Source organism: Phacochoerus africanus, chromosome 8 (assembly GCF_016906955.1).
Source record: "Phacochoerus africanus isolate WHEZ1 chromosome 8, ROS_Pafr_v1, whole genome shotgun sequence".
NCBI lineage: Eukaryota > Metazoa > Chordata > Mammalia > Artiodactyla > Suidae > Phacochoerus > Phacochoerus africanus.
Window position 1 is genome coordinate 169,702,886 of NC_062551.1, and position 23,441 is coordinate 169,726,326.

Below are 23,441 nucleotides of genomic sequence, written 5' to 3' on the forward strand. Positions count from 1 at the left end.
CACCGTCTCAGCTCACCTGACGCTTTGGAGGTTTCAGCTCATCTCTTGGGACAATATCGATGAGAAAGTCAAACTGATCAAATTTTGTAATTGCCATGGCGATATCATTCCTCTGTAACGAAGAAAAGCAGAGTGAAAAACTAGCCTGGAGAGAAGCTGCTTCACTTGACTTCTCTCCAAGTTACAAGATAAGACGATGACGTCTAAGCCAAACGAAATGCCCACGGCCAAGCCTACAGGTGAAATAGCCACAACCAAACTGCCGTAAACCTGAAATGATCCCACTCGATGGATAAACAGCAACAAAAGAGAGTTAGCTGTAGCTCACGCTCTACCAACTGGGTACTCGGGCCTCCAACTACTACGCTCGCTGCTGGACCCTGCCCCAAGGTCCCCCCCGTGATTGCCTCATTACCATCCTCCAGATAAATCTGCACAAACCTAGCAGTTTCAACTGACAGCTTGCTGGTCACTCTGTGCTTCCCAAGCTCAGGCTATCATTCAACCTTTCTGGGTCCCTATATAATATTTTGGCTTTGGTTCGCAAGCGGTCATAATCCATTTTGAATCTCTTAGTTGAAATTCGAATTCAGTAACTTTCTGCAATATTTTCTAGTCACTGGATCCATACATACTAGTTCCTACAAGGCTACGGTTTTTATTTTGAAATTCAAAATCTCAACGTTAACTCCACAGTTTAAATCTTGCTCCACGTGACACGAACACTGAAAGTGTGAAGTACAGAGTGAGGGTTGATAAAGAAAATGAGTTTGTTGATTAATGCTACTGAAACCAAGGCCTGCTCTGATGAGGTTCTTTCTAAGAGTGGCATTTCCTTTCTTTAAATAATAAAAATACAAGGGTTTTTTTTGTTGTTGTTGTTGTTTTGTCTTTTTAGGGCCACAACCATGGCATAGGCATATGCCAGTCTAGGGGTCGAATTAGAGCTGTAGCCACCAGCCTACGCTGCAGCCATGCCAGATCCAAGCCACACCTGTAACCTACACCACAGCTCACAGCAAAACCGGATCCATAACCCACTGAGTGAGGCCAGGGATCAAACCTGCGCCCTCATGGATCCTAGTCAGATTCATTTCTGCTGAGCCACAGTAGGAACTTCAAAGTTTTTGTTTTTTTAATTAAAAACCAACACACTACGTATACTTATACTTAAGATCTGTGTACTTCACTATATGAAAAAAAAAAAATTTTTTTTTTGTCTTTTTAGGGCTTCACTAGCAGCATGTGGAGGTTCCCAGGCTAGGGGTCTAATTGGAGGTGTAGCCGCCGGCCTACACCACAGCCACAGCAACACCAGATAGGAGCCGAGTCTGTGACCTATACCATAGCTCATGGCAACGCCGGATCCTTAACCCACTGAGCAAGGCTAGGGATCGAACCCGAGTCCTCATGGATGCTAGTCGGGTTTGTTAACCACTGAGCCATGAAAGGAACTCCCCACTATATGAAAATTTTAAAGCAAAAGAAAAAAAACAGAGAAACACAGTTGAACCCCAGTGAATGATAAGCATACAAAGGGTTCAGGTGAATGTAAATTTTTTTTGGGAGGGGGGTCTTTTTAGGGCCACACCCATGGCATATAGAAATTCCCAGACTAGGGGTTGAATCGGAACTGCAGCTGCTGGCCTACACCACAGCTCAGGGCAATGCTGGATCCTTAACCCACTGAGCGCGGCCAGGGATAGAACCAGTGTACTCATGGATGCTAGTTGGGTTCGTTACCACTGAACCACAGCAGGAACTCCTAGGGGAATATAAATTTTAAAATGCATTTAAAAATTGGTAACTTGATGGGTAGACAGAAGGAAAGAGAGTGAGGATAAAGTGAATAAAATGTTAACGGTAGGCTCTAGGTGGCGAGTACACAGGTGTTCACTGTAAACTTTGCTTATGTTTCAACTTCCTCATAATAAAATATTACAGGGAAAAAACCCAACATGCTAACAGAAATCCTTAGCAACTCCTACATATCGTATGTTCAAAGAAGGTGACTCATCAGATCAAACAGGAGAGGACGGAAATTTTCTGGGTTTTTTTCCTTCCCTTGTCTTTGTGATGGCCCCAAGCCACTGAAATGCAAAACTCCCGTCCACCCTTCCTGCCAACCACCAGCTTGGTAATAAGCCCTCCCAACCGAGGCAGGGGCACATCTTAAGGCTGCCAGGTCTCCTTTAAGATGAGGACGATATGGTATCGCATTCTTGATGATGTCACCTTCTCAAGCTACCCCAGTGGCTCATCTACAGGGAGAGCGAGGAGAAGAAAACAAGGTAACAATAACCACCTCCAAGCGTGCACCAAAGTGTTCTAGGGCACTGCGGAAACAGACACACTTTTAACATCTTAACTTGGCCTTTTTCAACGCTAATGCTGTACTGAAGTAATGCCGACATTTACTCATATTCAGTAAAAATACAGAAACCTTAAGTATGCAGCTTGATGGATCTGAATAAAGTAGCTATCACCAAACGAGAACACACAGAATTTCCTTCTATCCCTTTCCAGTCGACTTCCTTCCTCTCAATGTGAGACACCACGCTCTGATCTCTGTCACCACAGATGGGCGGCCACAGCATAGGGGACCACGTGCGATGGAGCTTCCCCTCTGGGTTCTTTTGCGGAATGTATTGCTGAGACTCATCCATGATGGTATGTGAATAGTTTGCTTCTTTTTATTGCTGAGCAGTAATCCACTTTATGTCTGAATATATCAACTTGTTAGTATCCCATGTTTACGGATACATGAGTCTCCAGCCTTTGGCTATTATAAATAAGGCTGTTATGGGAATTTCCATTGCGGCTCAGCAGCCACAAACCCAATTAGTACTCATGAGGATGCGGGTTCCATCCCTGGCCTCGCTCAGTGGACTGAGGATCCAGGGTTGCCGTGAGCTGTGGTGTAGGCCTCAGGTGCAGCTCAGATCCCACGGTGCTGTGGCTGCGGCCATCAGCTGCAGCTCCAATTCAACGCCTAGCCTGGGAACTTCCATATGCCACTGGTACAGCCCTGAAAAGACAAAAAAAGAGGCTGTTACGAACGTTCTTAAACAGAAATGCCCACACTTTTGGGTGCACACACACTCTGGACTGGCTAGGTCTTAGAGGAAGGAACATGTTTAACTTTATGAGAAAGTGCAAAGCAGTTTTCCAGAGTGACTCTGCACCTCGACCGTCCGACGGCGCGTGGCCTCACTCCCAGATGAGTGATGTCGCACACCTTTCCCCGTGCTCCTTGGTCACGGGGACAGCTTCCTTTTTCGAGGGCCTGTTCAAGCGTTTTGCCCATTTTATTTTTTAATCTGAATTGACCTTGAAGGTAGCTTTTACTGGGTGTCTCCAGATCCACAGACTTCCTTTAAGACAGCATAGTTTTCAATTCCAGCTACACTAGAACGTAGGCTGCCCAGGAGCAGGAATTTTTGTCTGTTTTGTATATTAGTCTCTAGGGCCTAGAAGAGTGCTTGGCACATTGTGGGTATTCAGTTAATGCCTGCAGAATAAATGAATAAAGGCATGCCTTTCAACTGTGGAGATAAAGGGGGAAAAAAGAAAGTATCTTTTCCTCCTTAACTTTGTTGTTAAGATACTGTCCCTGTCTTCTATCTGTCTCACCCTTCCTCTTAAACCTGGGAAAATGTTCCCCGAAGAGCTAGGACCTGGCTATTGAATGCAAGGCCTCTACAGCCAACGGCCAAGGGGTCTTCCTTCAATATGAACGCTGATTTGCTGGATTAAAAAACAAACCACAGAAAAGAAGAAGGCAAGGATTCCCAGGAAGGCAGACAGGAAACAGAAAGTCTAATAAGGTTAGTGAGACCGAGTCTTCCCAGGACTGCCCCTTCCTGGAGTCTCTCAAGGCTTCCAACCTCAGGCCATTTATATACAGCAATAGGTAACTATCACTGTAGCTTCTGTTGACAGTGAGACCTCACCACTACAAAGTTCAGTCACTGAGCTGTGGAAAACAGCAGGAGAGAGTTGGAAATTAGGATTCTTGGTAGGGAAATACACACTGTCTGGGCTATTCCGCCCTCCTCTACCAGTAGAGGCGGACGCCAGCAACACGCATCACCTTGACGGAAAGGAAGAACCATCTTTGGTCCAAAGCCACGTAAGAGGAGGCGAAGGCCGCTGCCCGCCTCATCTAACCGACGTAAGCCTACGGCATTACCTGGAGAGTCCGGCGCTTGTTGTCCTCCGTGTGGATCCAGGCTCGCAGAGTCAGCTCCGTGATAAAGATCTGGGCCGCCTTGGCGAAGAGCACGGGGGCTTCCGCACTGATCATCTGCAACAGACGCAGGCCTCGCTGTCAGCAGCGGCAAGACATTCAAGCCAACCATTCGGCCCTCGCCTCACGTCCTGCCCCTGGGCTCTAGGGGACGGGGCTAGAAAACGAGGAGGGGGCGCCTCACGAGGTTCCAGGGGAAAATAAATCCGCGAGGAGGGACACGGCAGACCAAGAAGGGAACAGGACGGAAGGACAGTGGTCCATTACCTATCCCGCACCTTTTTCTCTCAAAATCATCTTTCAGAGAAACCAGGGTTTAGGAGAAGTGACGTGACTTGTCTACGGCCACAGAGCCAGTAAGCGGTAGGATTAGGGTCTAATCTAAACGGAGACAAGGGAGGGAAAGATAATGACTGTGAGAGCCAAGGACGAAGGGAAAATCTCAGGCTTCCCATTATTTGGGGCTTTACTTTTCAGCAGTGAAAAGGAAAGAGGATAATGGCCTTCCAGGGTTGCTGTGGGGCTCAAATGAGATTACGCACAAGCACCCAGCACAGGGCCTGGCACGAAGTAAGCACTCAAGGAACGTATGAGCCGCCTTGCAAGTCCGAAGCCTTGCCAAGTCCGAATTCGAAGTTCGAACTCTCGGTCAAACAAAGCTCTGAGCCCTTGGTGAGGTGGTCTGTGCAGGACAGAGCTGAGGGAGGAACTCCGGAGCTAAGGAAGCAGGAGGTAAGAACTGGGAGCTCGGGGCTCCTCGTCTCGATGAGAGTCCCTTTCAGCTTCTCTGTGTCAATTTCCGTATCTATCAAACGGTGGAGCCAACCTCTCCTACCTGGCGTTTCCTCGTATCAGAGTGCGCTAGGATCCGGCACTGTCACTGCTGCCGTTTAGGTTTGATCCCTGGCCAAGAACTGCCGCATGCCTCAGGCATGGCCGATAAGGAAAAAACCCCACAATTCTTATCTTATCAAAACTCCCAGGGTCACTATGAGGAGGAAGTGAGCTAATAAACGGGGAGCCTGCTGTGAATTGTTGGCCTTCTGGACGAACACAAGAGACTGTTACTTCTGAGTGGAAGGGGACAGGTGCTCTCTTCTTGAGAGAACTGCAATGGGAGGCGGACTCCTAGGAACACAGAAATGAGCCCCCAGTAAACCTCTCACAAGTATTATCTGTGTGAAGTAACTCACAGATCGACAAGTTAGAACAAGCGCAGCATCCTGTCAACACGTCTTGGAGCTCAAACCAACGAGCCAGAGACTCTGCAATGAGACGCTAAGAAGGCACCTGTCCTGTGGCTCGGATGACACATGCTCACGCCACGCAGTGAAAAGAACGGGTGATCCAAAAAGCAAACACTCAGCATCCTTTCAAGATCTAGAAAACAGGGTATCCCCGATCTTCAGAGAAGCACCATACGACAACTAAAGCTGTTCCATTCCAGCTCACCTAACAATTTTTAGACAGGAACCAAGTTAAAAAGCAACAGACAATAGCGTCTGTATTTTTGTTTAAACTCTGAGCTCTCGAGACGCGGCCAGTCACCTACCCATTGTGGTACCTTCAGCACGAATGCGAAAAACGACTGCAAACTCACCTTCACATCTTCATCCAGTTTCATGATCTTCTTAATACGAGCCAGTGGGAGTTCCTGCACTCGGAAATCTTTCTGAAATGAGTAACACGAGGCACACAAGTGAGCGATCAACAGGGCATGACAGGCAGCATGAGAGGCTCTGACTGGTTTCGGCCCTCCTCTCAGAAAATGCGGCAGGAAGGCAGGTACAAAGAAAATTCAGAAAAATCCAAGCTCTTGTTGCATCAGGCTCGGACCCCACCAGCCATTCTCAAAGCAGTGTCTGTTGGTGAAACCAGCATAATCGAGTTTATGATTAACCTCTTTATCTGAAACTTGCTTTATTTCTTTTCTTGTTCAACACCTGCTCTCCTCAAGCTTGAGGCGTATCAACAAACACGGGGGATTGTATACAAGCAGGACTCTCCGGGGCCTCTGGGACCCATGGCCCCCTATCCTCCGTGTTAGCTCCTCTCTGAAGCACCTCAACAACCGTGTCAGATGCACACTTCCTGAGTCACTTTGCAGGTGTGCAAACCCCTTGCCAAAGCAGGACTTGAACAACTCGATGGCCACGAACAGAACACATAGCCCCTTAGGCCTACTGGAGCCTAGGACCAGATCAGTTACCCTCCGTGACATGCCCTATCGCCTCGCCATCAATCAGAGAACTCTGCCCTCGGATCACATACCCTGGCATAACCCCTCCCTGGCCTTACCTTTAAAATCACTTTGCTGGGGTTCCCTTTGTGGCTCAGCAGTTAATGAACCTGACTAGTATTCATAAAGTTGTGGGTTTGATCCCTGTCCTTGGGGAGGTGGGTTAAGGATCTGGCATTGCCATGAGCTGTGTGCGGTGTAGGTCACAGGTGTGGCTCAGATCTCACGTTGCTGTGGCTGTGGCATAGGCCTGCAGCTGCAGCTGCAGCTCAGATTCAACACCTAGCATGGGAACTATGCCGAGGGTGTGGCCCTAAAAAGCAAAAATAAATAAATAAATAAATAAAATTAAAATTTAAAAAAATTTTAAAATCACTTTGCTGAAACCCTTCAGGGAGTTTGAGGGTTTTTGGGAGGCATGAACCACCCATCCTCCTTGCATGGCCCTGCAATAAACCTTTCCCTACTCCCCCAATAACCCCTTCCAAAAAAAGAAAAGAAAAAAGAAAAAGACACTGCCTATTTCTGACCTGTGCACTAAGATGACACCTGAAATTGGGGAGGCGTTCCTTTCTAATCACAGCAGCACAGGCCTTATCTCCAAAATGTGCTTAGGGGTGGGGGTGAATTTATCAGCTGCCATGTAAGAACAGCCCTGGGAACATTTTTCTTAGAAAACAAGACTAAGCTGGGGAGAAACCATGTAACTTCACCATGGATAGGATTCAGGAGAGGGGTTTTTGACTAACACTACTCAATTATTTGCGATTTAAGCACTTTTTCATTTTATTTTGGTACTACTGGTATTTAAACACATACCCAATGATGGATGCAATTCTAGAAATAAAAATCAATTTGGGGTTGCGGAGCTGCAAAGACAAGAAAGATGCTAAGGCAGAGAGATGAGCTCAAATCAGCAAAATCCCTACTGGGACTAGGTGTCAAATGATTGATTCTATAAGTGGTCTGAAATGGGACTCCCCAAATCCAATATGCTCACCTGGGAATTTGCATCATCACATTACGGGAGAAGCAGCTTATTTGAGATTTGGTATAATTAACATGCATTAGTGAAATTTCTTCTCCAAGACCAACAGAAAACCTCAACTACAAGTCAAAGAAGGCAGTGGGGCATTTGGGAAAAACATGGCCAGCCTTCCCAGAATCTATTTTATGACTACAGAAGAAAGGCAACTCTCAGGATAAGACATACACCACGACACCTGATTTTCCCACCCAAACCCAACAAGCTGCTTAGCTACCACTCCCCCTCCACAGACTTGTAACTGTCACCTTTTTCTTCTCCAAATTAAGTATCAGCATTTTCTTTCTTTTTTCCCCTCATCTTTACTTGGCCTTATTTTTCTCCATGCTCTTCCCATGACCACTTGCCATATGATCAATATGTTTAATTGCTAGTTTCTGGTTTTCTCTCACTGGAATGGAATGTCCATAAGGGCAGGAAATTTTTCTATCATTGATGCAGTGACTAGAACAGTGTCTGGCACAGAGTGGGAACAAATTTTTCTTGAAAGGAGAAGCAGCAGTTCCCTAGTCTTATGGACTAGGAACCATGAGATTGCGGATTCGATCCCTGGCCTCACTCAGTGGGTTAAGGATCCGGCATTGCCATGAGCTGTGGTGTAGGTTATAGATTCAGCTCGGATCTGGCGTTGCTGTGGCTGTGGTGTAGGCTGGCAGCAACAGCTCTGAATCGACTCTTAGCCTGGGAACCTCCATATGTGGCAGATGTGGCCCTAAAAAGACAAAAAAAAAAAGAAATAAAAGAAAGAAAGGAGAAGCAAAGGAAGGGAGGGAAGGAAACAAGAAAGAGAGAGAAAGAACTGAACTTCTTGCCAGCCTACAGACAGACCCCCCCCCTTCTTCCCAGCACTGGCCAGTGCAGGCTTCTCCACCTGAAAGCCCCTCCCACCAGACTCTGGGCTGCTGCTGTCTGCCTTGTCTTCAGAGGCAACATGGGCTCCTCAGCAAGCTCCTGCTGCACCCAGAGGGGTGGAGGGGATGTGCCACAGGCTCCCTTCCCTTAGGGCACTTTGCTTCAGGTAGCACAGCAGCTGAGGTCCCAGCAGGAAACGGAATGCACCACAGATGATATGCCTTCAGTGAAGAGACTCCCACTGTAGGTGAGGGCGTAAAGAGAGCAAACAAGGGGAGGGGCCGAGCTGGGAGGTGAGCAGCGCAGGGGCTCTTCATACTCCAGGCACTTAAGGGACAGGCAGAAAAATGGAGGTGACAACGTGAGAGGAGTCACCAGGTGGGAGCCACGTTGTGGAGGATATAGAACTTGCCAGAGATGCAGAGACGGAAGGAGGGGAAAAAAATACCTAGCCTCCTCTCCTGCCCATGCATCTCCTGGTGGTGCCTTCCCCTGACTAACTCCGCTGGAAGAGGCTCATAAGGGAGCCTGTGCGGGACAAAAAGGTGATGAGGCCAAGGTTCAGGTTCCCATGTGGGAACAGCATGTGCAAAGGCCCCGTGGCTGGAGGAGCAGGAGCAACCCCAAAATTCAATGGAGCTGACCCAAAGAGAGCCAGTGTGATTAGACTCCGGGGAAGGACACCAGAGCCAGAGCACACCCTGCAGGTCAGGACCTGTATCCTGGTTTGCCTGGGACCATCCTTGACGACACCGTCATCCCAGAGGCGGAATTAGTAAGAAGCCACCCCTCGCCCTGCTTCACTCTCCCAGAGGGTCCTGGTTTGGGTATGAAGCCTCTAAAAATCTACCCCAAAGTAGCAGAGGTTTAGAAATCCAATTTATTGGAGTTCCCATTGTGGCTCAGTGGAAACGAATCTGACTGGGAACCATGAGGTTGCGGGTTTGATCCCTGGCCTCGCTCAGTGGGTTGAGGATCCTGTGTTGCCGTGAGCTGTGGTGTAGGCTGCAGACGCGGCTTGGATCCCGTGTTGCTGTGGCTGTGGCTAGCAGCTGTAGCTCTGATCAGACCCCTAGGCTGGGAACCTCCATATGCCATGGGTGGGGCCCTCAAAAGAAAAAAAAAAAAAAAGAAAGAAAGAAATCCAATTTATTAAACCAAAAGGAGACAGCGGGACACATTCTATGTATTCTTATCAAATGCATGATACCTACTACTGTGTGGAAGACTCAAGTGTGTTTGTACCTTTGAAGAGTCGTATGGTTTAACTGTCAGAGACGTCGGTCACGTAAGAACCTTATAACCCCCACACCCTATGCTCGAACGGAGGTAGAAATTCCGCAGGAGAAAGAAAGAAATGACCAGCTGGCAATGGGGGGCTGACATCTGAATTGTCTAGGGACACTGCAAACCTGCTGTGGATAAGTATGAGAATGTTTTTCAGAAAGAGAAAACAGCATGCGCAGAAGTACAGAGACAAAAACAATCTGGCCTACTTAAGTTTCAGACGTATGACCTTCATCCAGAGGGGAGCAGCAGGAAAGGGAATGCTGGACTGGGGCCAGACCCTAAAGGGATTAAAAAAAGTAACCACAGAAGTCAGTCACTGGCCTTCCTTCTTGGGGGGTCTATCTCACAAAATGATGACGCTACACAGAATTGCAAAGAGGAGCCTAGGGTGACAATCCCTCTGGAGGGCCTCCCAGGATGACACTCACAGCACAGCAGCATGGCCACAAGATGTAGGTCTCTTGGAAGCGTGCTCTCATTTGGCTTGGTTATTTAATGTAATTCCAGCAAGACTACTCTCGGATTACTTAACTAAATCCCAAAGCTGATAAAAAGACCTCCTTCCTCAACTTAAAAAAAATAAATGACTACTTTGAGAATTTCTTTTAAGACTATTCCTTAATTTAAAATGAAGAAAAGGTCAGGGATAAAGAGATCACATCACTCCCACCTGGATGAGGTGTTATAAAGGAGGCCGAAAACTTACAAAGAGCTCTGCCCTGAGCCCCACCCCCAATCTATTCTTTTGTGAGAAACTTTCTCCTGATTCCCAAACCCTGAGATCTTGAGGGATCTTCAGATGTGCATAGCGTGGTTCATCAATACTGACAATAACCCAGTCTCCTATAATCTCAGCCTAGCTTTCCAGCCACACATCGGGGTTCACGACAAGCTTATGCGAGGGGAGCCCCTTCACCATCAGTAAACTACAGTAGCTTTCAACTCAAGGCTCCCCTTGTCATTGGCAACCATGCAACCGATGTAACATTTAATTTCTTCTCCTGATGCTCATCGAAATGGAAGAATAACTACACATTTCTGTTCCTGGAAGTGACATGAGCAAGATGGGAAAGACTCTCTCTCAGAACGTGCTCGGGCTCTTAACCACAACCAAAGAACTACATTAAAAAATGCTGCCATTTGAACATGCCAAATTTCAAGAAGTCTGAACTCACTCAATGAGAGTTTGAAGCCAAAGAAAAGTTAATGGGTCTCAGGTTGCACTAAAGAAGATCCAGAGTTTCAAATAATGATGAGAAATCTTGTGCAAGTCTACCTACTCAAGCACTCCAGCAAAGTCAAGATTCCATCCTCTTGAAAGCAGTGATTCTCAGCCTTGACAGCACGTTAGAATCACCCAGGGGAACTTCTGACTAGTAAGATGCCTGGGCTCTACCCTAGACTGACTGAATCAGGAACTATATAGAGAGTGGAGTCCTGGCATCACGTTTTTTGAAAACCACTGGGTCACGTATGATGCACAGCGAGGGTTAAAAGGACCAGTGCGCTTTAAAACCTTGACTCTCAAAGTGAACAACGGCACCGCCTGGGAACTCAGCAACAACAGCAGCAGCAAAGCAGACCCCCCGGCTCTGCTGCAAACCTGCTGACCAAAGTCTGTATTTCAACATGAAATCACGTTGTTCAGACAGACGACAAAGTCCAAGAAGTACTGCTCTACAGGAAGGGCTCAGAGAGCACAGGACCTGTTTTAGCGCTTCACCAACCTTCGCCTCCGACTTCTTATTTAAATGGTTATCTGATTTGTATGTAATGGTAGAACCATCATCGTCCAATCTGGAGGCACTGGAGAATGAAAAGATACAACTGGCAGTTAAAAGGAAATGACCTAAGCATTAAATTACAGCCAACTGGACAGAGGATTAAGATGGCAGAACAGAAGCTCAACTTCCCTCCTAAAAACAACAAAATTCACAACTAAAGGCTGAGCAATCTCCATCCAAATGGACTGGAAACCTTAAAAAAGATCCTCTACTCCAGAAGAAAAAGAGGAGGCCACATCAAGAGGAAGGAGGGGCGATTTCACGATACAAACAACCCCATACCTCCCGGGTGGGAAGCTCCATAGACTGGAAACTAACTGGTTCAGAGAGACTCACCTACAGGAGTGAGAGTTCTGAGCCCCACATCAAACCCTCACATGCGGGGATCCAGCACTGGGAGAAAGAGCCCCTGGAGCATCTGGCATTGAAGGCACAGGAGCTCCACGGGACTGGGGGAAATGGAGACCCCATTCTTAAAAGGTGCACACAGACTTTCACGTGCACTGGGTCCCAGGGCAGAGCGAGGTCTCCATAGGAATCTGGGTCAAACATGACTGCAGTTCTTAGAGGACATCCTGGGAAAACAGGGGTGAATGCGGCTTGTTGTGAGGGAAGGACATTGGAAGCAAAGCTCTCAGGAATATTCATCAGTGTGCCTTTCTCTGGAGGTGGCCATTTGGGGAAAATCTGGCCCCACCCCAGTGCTGAGAAGCCCCAGGCCAAACAACAATCCAGGTGTGATCAGCCCTGCCCATCAGTAAATAGGCTACCTAAAGACCCCCCCCCCCCCCCAGGCACACAGCCACCTCTAATCTCACCCAGAGACAAAGCCCCACCCACCAGAGGGATAGGAATCAGCTCCACCTACCAGTGGGCAGGCACCAGTCCCTCCCATCAGGAAGCCTACAGCAAGCCCCCATACCAACTTCAGCCACAAGGAGGGCAGCCACCAGAAATAAGAGAGGCTACAACTCTATTATCTGTAAAAAGGTCACCACACCAAAAACCTATAAACGTGAAAAGACAGAACTATAACTCAGATGAGGGAGAAAGAAAAACCCCCAGAAAAACAGCTAAGTGATCAGGAGATTCTCAGCCTCCAGGAAAAAGACTTTAGATTGTTGATGCTGAAGATGATGCAAGACATTGGAAATAATCTGGAGGCAAAGATGCATAGCTTACAGGAAACACTGCGCAAAGAGATACAAGATATAAACCTTAAACAAGAAGAGATGCAAAATACAATAACTGACATAAAAAAATCATTAGAAGCAGCCAACAGCAGAATACAGGAGGCAGAAGAACGAATAAGCGAGGTGGAGGACAGATTAGTGGAAATTACGGATGCAGAACAGAAAAGAGAAAAAAGATTGAAAAGAAATGAAGAAAGTCTCAGAGAACTCTGGGACGATGTGAAATGCACCAACATCCGTATTATAGAGGTGCCAGAAGGAGAAGAGAGAGAGAAGGGGACAGAAAAAATATTCTAAGAGATAATAGCCAAAAACTTCCCTAACATGGGAAAGGAACCACTCACTCAAATCCAGGAAGCACAACGAGTACCATATAAAATAAACCCAAGGAGGAATACCCCAAGACATGTATTAATCAAACTGACCAAAATGAAAGACAAAGAGAAAATCTTGAAAGCAGCTAGGGAAAAGAAACAAGTAACATACAAGGGAACCTCAATAAGGTTATCGGCAGAAACTCTGCAGGCCAGAAGGGAGTGGCATGATATACTTAACATGATGAAAGGAAAAAACCTCCAACCAAGATTACTCTACCCAGCAAGGCTCTCATTCAGATTTGAAGAAATCAAAGCCTTCACAGATAAGCAAAAGCTGAGAGAATTCAGCAACACTAAACCAGCCTTACAACAAATACTAAAGGAACTTCTCTAGACAGAAAAGAAAAGGCCGCAATCAGAAACAAAAATACCACAAATGACAAGACTCACCAGTAAAGGTCTATATACAGTAAAGATACGAAATCATCCCTGTACAATTATACCACCAAAATCAGAAATCATGAGAAGAGGTGGGTACAAATGCGGGACACTGGAGATGAACTTGCAATTAAGAGAACAACAACTTAAAACAATCTCATATACATATAGGACTCTTATACCAAAACTTCAGAATAAGTGCAAACCAAAAATCTACCATTGATACACAAACAAGGAATCTCTGGAGAAGAAGTATATCTCATAGTAAATAAGTGCATAATCCACTTATGAAGGGGGTCATTTGACATCATTCTTGGAATGCTGAAGTCTTCTTAGAACTGCTTCTGATTTCCTCTCCATCAAAGAATTTATGATAGTTATAATTAAACAATGCCACTGTACAATTAAATAATACAGTTCTGCAATTGTATTATTAAAAATAAATACATAAATAAATGCAGCCAACTGAAAACTAAACGGGATGGAGGCAAGGAGGTTAAAGAAGGATTCGACTTTTCTTTTCAGGATTCAGCATGTCTGCCTTCCTACCTGCCCCCAAATATAAAAGCTACCTTTTTCTCCCCAACTTTCAAAGAGGTCAAGAAGTGTGAAATTCAAGGCCAGGAAGTCTACTAATAATTACTGTTGTCAGAGCTCCGCGAAGCAGGAACATAAGCATCTCACGTAACCATCCTGGTTTACAATCTTTGGTATGGTTTTTGACCGACTCCAATTCCAGCTGAACAGCACCTGGGTTTACGGACACGTTTACAGAGCTTTCAAGAGAGAGGAGAGCGCGAAGGCCAAGCCACGATGAACAGCAAATTGCTGTTGCAGAACACAAACCAACATGACCGAGGCCAACGTCTCTAAAACATCGTGATGTGTATCATCTAGCAAACTTCAATTACTTATTTTGGGAATAATCTCTGTCTCAGTCTTAGATCACAACATCCCGTGAGATGAATAGTCTCCTAAGTTTTATTTACACTTGGATAGTCTGAACATATGCATTAGAAAAACCCGGCAGACCTTTTGAGATGTCAATCTACTAGGCTCTGATCTATCTGAGGAAGTCTGGTCCCAAGTGCTGCTGAGTTCTGGAAAGGCACAGACCAAACACTACACTAGCTGGCCACGTTCCCCAGGCTGAAGCACAGTCAGAGAAGCAGATGCCTCTGCGTGCTATAGGCAGAGAGGAAAACAAAAGTCTTACAAAGGGACTTCCATGGATTGTATTCTCACTCCAACTTGGCACCATGCTGCTTCACACTCAATCTGAAGCGGAGGAGTCTTATTCATTCAAGTATTTACTGTGCGCGTGTCATATGCCAAACATCATTCCAAGCATGTGATGTAGGACACGCCATGGTAGCAGTCTGGGCGTCTTCTCTCGGGAGTACACGGGGGAGCATTTTAGTTAACTACCAATACAAGCATGACTACAAAGAACTGTCCTTGTGACCCCCGTTCCCTCACTCCTAAAACCTGAACTAAAAGTGAGTCCCTCCAAGTAAGCCACTTTCAATCTCTGAAGGACTAGTTGTCTCGGTATAAAACGTTGGTCAACACCACGATCGGTCTTGTCAATCACACTTGGAAATTAAACCAAGCAGGATAAAAATAAAGCCCCTATTTTTGTCCACTGCAGCATTACGCATTATAGGCAAGAAATGGAAGCAATCCAGGCGGCCACCGACAGATGAATGGATAAGCAAAATGTTGTACACGCACACAGACAGAACCATTACTCAGCCCCAACAAGGAAAGGAACCCTGTCACACACTGCAACATGGATGAACCTTGAAAACACTGATGCTGAGTGAAATAAACCAGGCACAAAAAGACAAATACTGTATGGGTTTGCTTACGGGAGGTGCTTAGAGTGGTCAAATTCACAGAAGTAGAGAATGGGGATCGCCAAGGGCTGGAGAGAGGGGGAAACAAGTAGTTGTTTTATGGGTATAAAGTTTCAGTTCTGCAAGATGAAAGAGTTCTGGAGGTGTTTCACAGCAATGTGAATGTATTACCAAACTGCACATTTTTAATGGTTAAGATGGTAAATTCTACTGTGCCATTTTACCACAATTAAAAAAACCAAAAAACCAAAAAACCAAAAAACAAAATACAGAAAAGTTAAGTGCTGAGCTTGAGCTTCCAGAGTTTATCTGGCCACTTGCCTGATCCTAGATTTGCTTCTGGGCTAAAGCTGGAGCAGAGACTTGGTACCCTGGCTTAGTCTCACCAACGCCAGGAGGGCACAAGTTTCATCAAGCTGATCGCAGCACTAACACCCAAGAAGCTTAACCATGAGATTATCCCCTCAAAATTTGAACGAAATACCCTACTTTTGACTTATGATTTCATTTTTCTCTCTCTTCTGTCTTACATCGAAGACAGTCTGGATAACTCCCTCCTCCAGAACAGAGGAGGGAACAGCGACTGTCAGTGGAAACCCACCTGCGAATGCAGGTCACTCCTAGGAAGCCCAAGGCCAGTGCAGCTGCTGACCCCCCCATGACCTGTAAGCACATCCAGAAAATGAATTTGCTTTTCCACCCGTGAAGTCAGTGGGTCTAAGTTATTTTATTTTAGTAGTTCATTACTTTTTTTTTTTTTGTCTTTCTGTCTTTTCTAGGGCTGCACCCGCGGCATGTGGAGGTTCCCAGGCTAGGAGTCTAATCGGAGCTGTAGCTGCCGGCCTACACCACAGCCACAACAACGCCAGATCCGAGCTGTGTCTGCGACCTACACCACAGCTCACAGCAGCGTGGGATCCCTGACCCACTGAGCGAGGCCAGGGATTGAACCCGCAACCTCATGGTTCCTAGTCGGATTTGTTAACCACTGAGCCACAAAGGGAACTCCAGTTCATTACTTGTTTATAGTCCGTCTCTCTCACCAGAATACATGTTGTGAGTGCAATGATTCTGTCTGTGTGGTTCACTGCTGGATCCACAGTAACTAGCACAGCCATGATAGGTGCATAAACTGACCATGCAGTTAGAAGTTAAAGATCAGAAACTAAGAAACTGCAACATGAGTTCTACATTAGAAAGGAATCCAGTGTTTACCCTGCCAGGATGCTGATACCTTGAGGGCAGGAATGATACACCCAACACAGACAGCTCCTTCAGTATTTGCTGAAACGACACCAAAGGGAACTTCTTCATTAAGGATACGCCACCATACTCTGAAAATATTCCAATTCGAACGGGTCTCACTTCCTGCTACCACTGTCAGACCACTTTGCTCCAATCCCTAGCCTTACCCCCACCCACACAGGCGCTTCCAGCTGTCCCTCTAAAGGAAAGCTCTCCCTCCGGGCCTCCCTGCCTTTATGAACGCCCTTCTCTCGGCCGAAGCAGGTCTTTCCATCTGGCGAGTGCTCACCCATAGTTCAAGACCTAACCAAACTGTGCCTTGACTTAAAGCCACCCTAACTCAACAGGGAGGAACAGGTGCCACGTCATCTTCACTCTCAAAGCATTTTGACTTTCACTGTTTCAGCTTCATCACTGCGCCTGACGCGGCGAGTATTTAATACACACTAATTGAATAAATCGCTCTGGATGAAACGGCCACATTGTGCTCCTTGAGGGTCAGGGTTTTCTTCGATTCCTCCGAGTCAGTGGCGCTCAGCAGGGGAGGATTTCTTCACCCCCACCCCCACCCCCCGGATGTCTGCCAAGGTCTAGAGACGCTTTTGGTTGTCACAACCGGAAGAGGAGCACTGCTGGCGCCTGGTGACTCGGAGGCCAGGGCTGCTGCTAAACACCCCATGATGCACAGAACAGCCTCTCATGACAAAGAAGAATCAGTCCCAAAATGTCAATAATGCTGCTGGTTAAGAAACCCTAACCTCAGTGTATCATTTTGTTTTTCTTCTTATGGCCGCAGCTGAGGCATATGGACGTTCCCAGACCAGAGGTCGAATGGGAGCTGCAGCTATTGGCCTATATCGCAGCCACAGCCAACGCCAGATCCCAGCCACGTCTTCGACCTATGCCACAGCTTGTGGCAACGCCAAATCCCTACCCACTGAGCGAGGCCAGGGATCAAACCTGCATCCTCAGGGACATGATGTGGGGTTCTTAACCCACTGAACCACAATAGCAACTCCTAAGTTTATCTTTTAACACCTGGAAAGAATGCCTGCTTACAACAACAGATCTGCTGCTGAAGAGACTGCCTGATAGTTTTCGCCAGATCCTAGAGATCCGGCAGGGTCACTAAATCAGGCCCAAGAAATGAGCTACAGCTACTGGAGGAAGAGAGTAAGCTCTACCTGTCTGCACGCTCTAACAGCTATGCCTCTGGAGTTCCCTTGCGGCTCAGTGGAAACGAGCCTGACTAGTATCAATGAGAATGTGGGTTTGATCCCTGACCTCGCTCAGTGGGTTAAGCATCCAGCGTTGCCATGAGCTGTGGCGTAGGTCACAGACACGGCTCGGATCCTGTGTTGCTGTGGCTGTGGTGTATGCTAGCAGCTGCAGCTCCAATGCAACCCTAAGCCTGGGAATTTTCATACGCCAAGGGTGCGGCCCTAAAAAGTGAAAAAAGAATGCCTCACATTAAATTATTTCCAAGTCAACCAAGTCAAAGCATCCACTATACATACACATGCCTAAGGAAAGCCACTAAGATATTAAAAAACCCTTTTTTGTGGGTTGGATCCCTGGCCTTGCTCAGTGGGTTAAGGATCCGGCGTTGCCATGAGCTGTGGTGTAGGTCGCAGACAAGGCTCGGTTCCCGAGTTGCTGTGGCTCTGGCGTGGGTCGGTGTCTACAGCTCCGATTCAACCCCTATCCCGGGAACCTCCATATGCTGTGGATGTGGCCCTAGAAAAGACCAAAAAACAAACAAATAAACAAAAAACTCTTTTAGTTACCTCACCTAAGGTAGGTTGTATTTTCGTTTTCTATGCAAGGGTCGGGAATGAACTGTGCCTTTGTAAATGTGCTTGAGATTAAACGTGCTTTAGTCTATGGGATGGAAATGCTGTAAAATTTGGCGTGAGGATCACTGCACACCTATAAATGTAACTAAATTCATCAAGTAATTAAAAACTAAAGAGTATAAAAAAACTACACTGCTTTAAGTCTAAATTTGGATTATTCATCTCGAAGCTCTTCACGCTCTTTAACAGTTTCTCATTCCTCCTTACCACTGTCAAATTCCGGATTTCTTCCATGACACGAGGCCAGAAGGACTGCAAGCTTTGCTGGGCATCACTGCTGCTAGTACCACCAAATCCTCCTTCTGCGGACATTCTGACAACTAAAAACAAACACATACATGAAATACATTAGAAACAATAAAAAAATCAGATTTTCTGCCCAGTTCATATCTTTTCTTGTAGATGTTTTCACTAATTCATTCAATTTTTCAGTCTGAGATGGTATGCGATTGTGCTAAAGAGGTTTTTCCACACAAACTTAAGCCTTTACAAAACTGAGAGAAGTTTCCCTTCTATCCAGCTTATGCCAGAGACTAGCAAGGACGTCCAACCAGAAAATCTAAACCTGCTAGAAATCCAAACTGAAATCCTAATGCGAATCCAGGACTTTTAATGTCTCATCTTGGGAAGAAAAAGAAAAGGCACATGGGAATTCCCGTCGTGGCTCAGTGGTTAGCAAATCCGACTAGGAACCATGAGGTTGCGGGTTCGGTCCCTGGCCTTGCTCAGTGGGTTAAAGGATCCGGCATTGCTGTGAGCTGTGGTGTAGGTCACAGACGAGGCTCAGATCCCGAGTTGCTGTGGCTCTGGCGTGGGCCGGCGGCTACGGCTCCGATTTGACCCCTAGCTTGGGAACCTCCATATGCCACGAGAGCGGCCCAAGAAATGGAAAAAAAAAAAAAAAAAAAAAGAAACGGCACGTGGCTGCCCTAGTCTGGTCTGTAATTTTCAGTGTCATTCTCTACAATGGTTTTCAAGCTCTGCACGGCTTCTCACACTCCATGCAGCCTGCAGCACATACACTAAGGGTCTTCAGTGAGTCATACCATACAGAAAGGTAACCCTGGAGTTCCCATCGTGGCGCAGCGGAAACGAATCCGACTCTGAACAATGAGGTTGCGGGTTTGATCCCTGGCCTCGCTCTGTGGGTTCAGGATCTGGCATTGCTGTGGCTGTGGTGTAGGTCGGCAGCTACAGCTCCAATTTAGACCCTTAGCCTGGGAACCTCCATATGCCGCGGGTATGGCTCTAAAAAGGGACCAAAGACAAAAAAAAAGAAAGAAAAGTAAACCCAAAGTCTTAAAGTAAGAGCCAAGTTTATACTTTGTTTCAGACACCGTGGCCCAATTTCTTTGGGGTTAACTGATGATTATCACTCCTTCTAATCTCAAGCTAATCTGCCTCAAAAACACAAAAGCACTGAAACCTAGGCCAGTAACTGAGCAGATGGCACAAAGTCTCTGAACTCAATTTACTTCCCAGGTCTTTCCCTACCTGAACCTTGCTATTAGGCATAAAGCCAAAAAAAGCACATTATCAACTGAAAGCTTTAAAGATGGGTGAAAAACAATGAAGAATTAAATTCAGGATAGAGAGAGGAGGGTCAGAACTTGCATTTGAGGGGGGAAAAAAAGGAGCTCCCATCGGGGCTCAGCGGAAACAAATTTGACTAGTATCCAAGTGGATGTGGGTTCAATATCTGGCCTCGCTCAGTGGGTTGCGGATCCAGCACTGCCGTGAGCTGTGGTGTAGGTTGCAGATGCGGCTCAGATCCCAAGTTGCTGTGGCTGTGGTGTGGGCCAGTGGCTGCAGCTCCAATTCAACCCCTAGCCTGGGAACCTCCATATGCCATAGGTGCAGCCCTAAAAAGCAAAAAAAGAACTTGCATTTGGTCAAATGCTTTGTGATGAGGGAGGGAAGATGAATAAGGATCCCCACATCAGCTATAAATACAGATAATACTGTCCTGTCTTAAAAGATTTACAGAGGGAAAGTAAAACACTGCAGATGGCTTAAATGCTTATCTGGCAAATACTTAAATCCAAGAAACAGTTTAATTAAACACAAAGAATAAGAAACTTAGTGATGTCCTGAGACTTTCTATTCTGGGAAATTATCTGAAAAGGTTTACCATGCCAGTGACAGGATGCTGGCAGACAGCAGTGTAAGTCATTAAGAACTAATTCTAAAGCGCTGAAAGAAGAGCACCAAAGCCAGGTGTCACATGACCAAGCTGCTCCTTTCCAGGCTCCGGGTGGAAGGCTGCTAGGCGGATCACTCTCCATCAGCAGAGTGGAATGAAGGCTGATAAATCTAGTTTTAGACTGTGAGGACGTTTGATCCACTCCTACATGATTGCCTGAGACTGTCCTACAGGTCTTTGATTTTTTTTCTCTTTCTCTTTAAAGGAAAGAATGAGAAGAAAGGGAAGGGAAACGAGAGCGCAATCTTCAAAGCAGAGCTCCCTTTGGCGCAATGACATTGGCGGGTGATGATGTAATGGGAAAAGGTCTGGAGCCAACTTCTGGGGCTGGAGGCCCAGGCAGCGCCGCACATCAACAGACACGCTTCAAGTGCTAGGAAGCAATGCAATCTTGGAGTTTCTGGAGGGAATTAAAGTAAAGAGTGTTGAGTCACAGCGGGATGCGACGGCATAAAATCCCGAGTCCCAAATAACCAAGTAAGACCCCGTGAGCTCAGCTCCCATGACACTTTCACTTGCCATATGCCCATGGCCTATAGACTATTCTCTTATACGTACTAGGAACAAAGAAATCAAGGTCATCTAGAGAAGTCTAATTACTTCTTTGTATTACTAGTCTTACAAGGTACTCAGGACAGGATGAGAGTGAGATTTACTCTAACCTTTTAAAATGAGGCAAATAAAATCTTTCTAGAAAGGAAAATAATTGTCAAAAGACTTTAAAAAGAATCTAGCCCTTCCTATGGACAGGCTTAGCAGAATCTGCCATGAAAACTGCTACCGTCAGAGCAGGAAGATGCACAACGGCCAGTGTGGTATCCCTGTATTGAATGACAAGGAGGTCTGTTTGAGCGCCAAGGTCTGTGAGGTTTAGAAAGCTGGTAACCAGTTTTGAATGTCCTCTGAGCTCTGCCCACAAACATTACGAAGGTACACGATTCAGGAAGCATTTTTAAAACCATCTGTGCAGAGTCTGGTTTTAAACCCTGAATTGCCCCAACTAGGGATGTGCTGGCATAATCAGTTCACAAACATCTGTTCAGTCATGAACAGATCATGAATGAATCTTCGGCTGGCGCAGAGCCACCTACTGCTGGAGAGGGGGTTGGGCACAAAACAGAAGTTAACCAATCTTTCTGGAACTGACAAATGGATTAAAGGTTAAGTTTCTACCTCGAGAGGCCCATCGGAATTAGAAAACCGCACACAGGATAATGGCAAAAAATTCAAGGCAATAAAAATGTCCTTTATGTGTTACTGCATTGTGGAAGTTTAAGACTGGGCGGGGGCCTTAAGAACAGGCCAGCCCTCTACAAGACACTCACAGCTCTACTTCGACCTCTGCTCAGCTCCCTCAATCCCACCCTAAGTGGTGGTTTACCTTAAACATGCGCTCCTCCCTCTACAGGCCTGGGACACGGGTCCCTGCAAGGCATCCCATCTTCAGGCAGCTCTGACTGTTCTTCTTCACATTAAGTTGAGTTTACAACAAAGGGTCATTTCAGCTTTGGATTCAGAGTGAAAAGGTTCATGATTTTTCCATCTTTTCAGAAATTCCTGACTTCAAAAAGCAAAGGTACCGTATTCTACTCAGCAGGGACGGGAGGTCCTCTTCGCGAAGAAGAGAAAAGGTCTGGGGTATGTTTTCTAGCATCTTTGCACAGAGATGATCTGTAGCCAGTTCTTTTAATTTCTCTTGGAAGAACATAAATTGCTAATGTAAATTCCTAGAAAAGGTGAGTACTTTTATTCAAAAGGCTTTCCTTAAAGCAGATCCAATCTTCATTATGGGACTTTAAAAATTAGACCAAATCTCAAGCAACAGGTTTTGCGAAAACACGCTGGTGTTCTGGAATTCCCACTGTGGCTCAGCAGTAACAAAGCTGATTAGCATCCATGAGGGCGAGGGTGCGATCCCTGGCCCGGCAGGTTAAAGAATCCAGCATTGCTGTGAACTGTGGCACAGGCCGGTGGCTACAGCTTCGATTCACCCCCTAGCCTGGGAACTTCCATACGCTGAGGGTGCAGCCCTAAAATAGACAAACGAACAAACACACACGTTGGTGTTCTCAATACTTTCTGACTGTAGCACAACTTAACATTAAAATAATAAAACCTAATCATAAAAAAACTTTTGCTCAACAAACACCCCAACAAATTGAAAAACTTTAAAGTAATCTTAGTTAATCTTATCACTTATTTTAATAATTAACACACTAATTGCAACTGAGTTGGTTTTGCTACAGAAGTTGCCCATTTACAGTATCTACAGCCTATGGAAAGTAGGTCAAGTTCATCTTTAGAGCATCCAAGGTGTGTACAAAAGGAAGAAAGATTTATATTCGGGGATCATTTTCAATCCAGGGCTACATTGCTACCACTATCACAAGGTAAGCTTATTTACATACAGTAAGACTAAGCTAAATCAGCTTAGATGACGCTATGGAAAACATTTAGAATTTGCCAGATTTAATTCATTAATATTAGATTTATCATTCATGTTCATTAACGAGTTTACAAAAATTTGAATAAAATTGACTGTTAAACTAATAAAGACTTAAAGACCAGATCAAGTTTGGTTTTTTTTGGTTTTTTTTTTGTCTTTTTGCCTTTTCTAGGGCCGCTCCCAAGGCATATGGAGGTTCCCAAGCTAGGGGTCGAATTGGAGCTGTAGCCACCAGCCTACACCAGAACCACAGCAATGCGGGATCCGAGACTCATCTGTGACCTACACCACAGCTCACGGCAACGCCGGATCCTTAATCCACTGAGCAAGGGCAGGGATCGAACCCGCAACCTCATGGTTCCTAGTTGGATTCGTTAACCACTGCGCCACGACGGGAACTCCCAGATCAAGTATTGAATGGCTTC

General features: G+C 46.0%; 1 protein-coding gene across 11 annotated transcripts in view; it reads right to left on the minus strand.

Moving 5' to 3' along the window:
* NFYC (nuclear transcription factor Y subunit gamma) overlaps positions 1 to 23,441 on the minus strand; it is a 70,811-nt gene that overhangs the window by 17,319 nt on the left and 30,051 nt on the right. For 10 of the 11 annotated variants that reach the window (XM_047789560.1, XM_047789556.1, XM_047789553.1 and 7 more), the window contains 4 exons: positions 18,575 to 18,687; positions 5,850 to 5,921; positions 4,193 to 4,306; positions 17 to 112 (listed from right to left, as the gene is read on the minus strand). In XM_047789560.1, coding sequence (XP_047645516.1) covers positions 17 to 112; positions 4,193 to 4,306; positions 5,850 to 5,921; positions 18,575 to 18,679 — 387 coding nt within the window. In that variant the 5' untranslated portion in view covers positions 18,680 to 18,687. Of the gene's footprint in view, positions 1 to 16; positions 113 to 4,192; positions 4,307 to 5,849; positions 5,922 to 18,574; positions 18,688 to 21,951; positions 21,971 to 23,441 lie in introns of those variants that run through there. The other variant, XM_047789557.1, reaches the window with a different exon arrangement.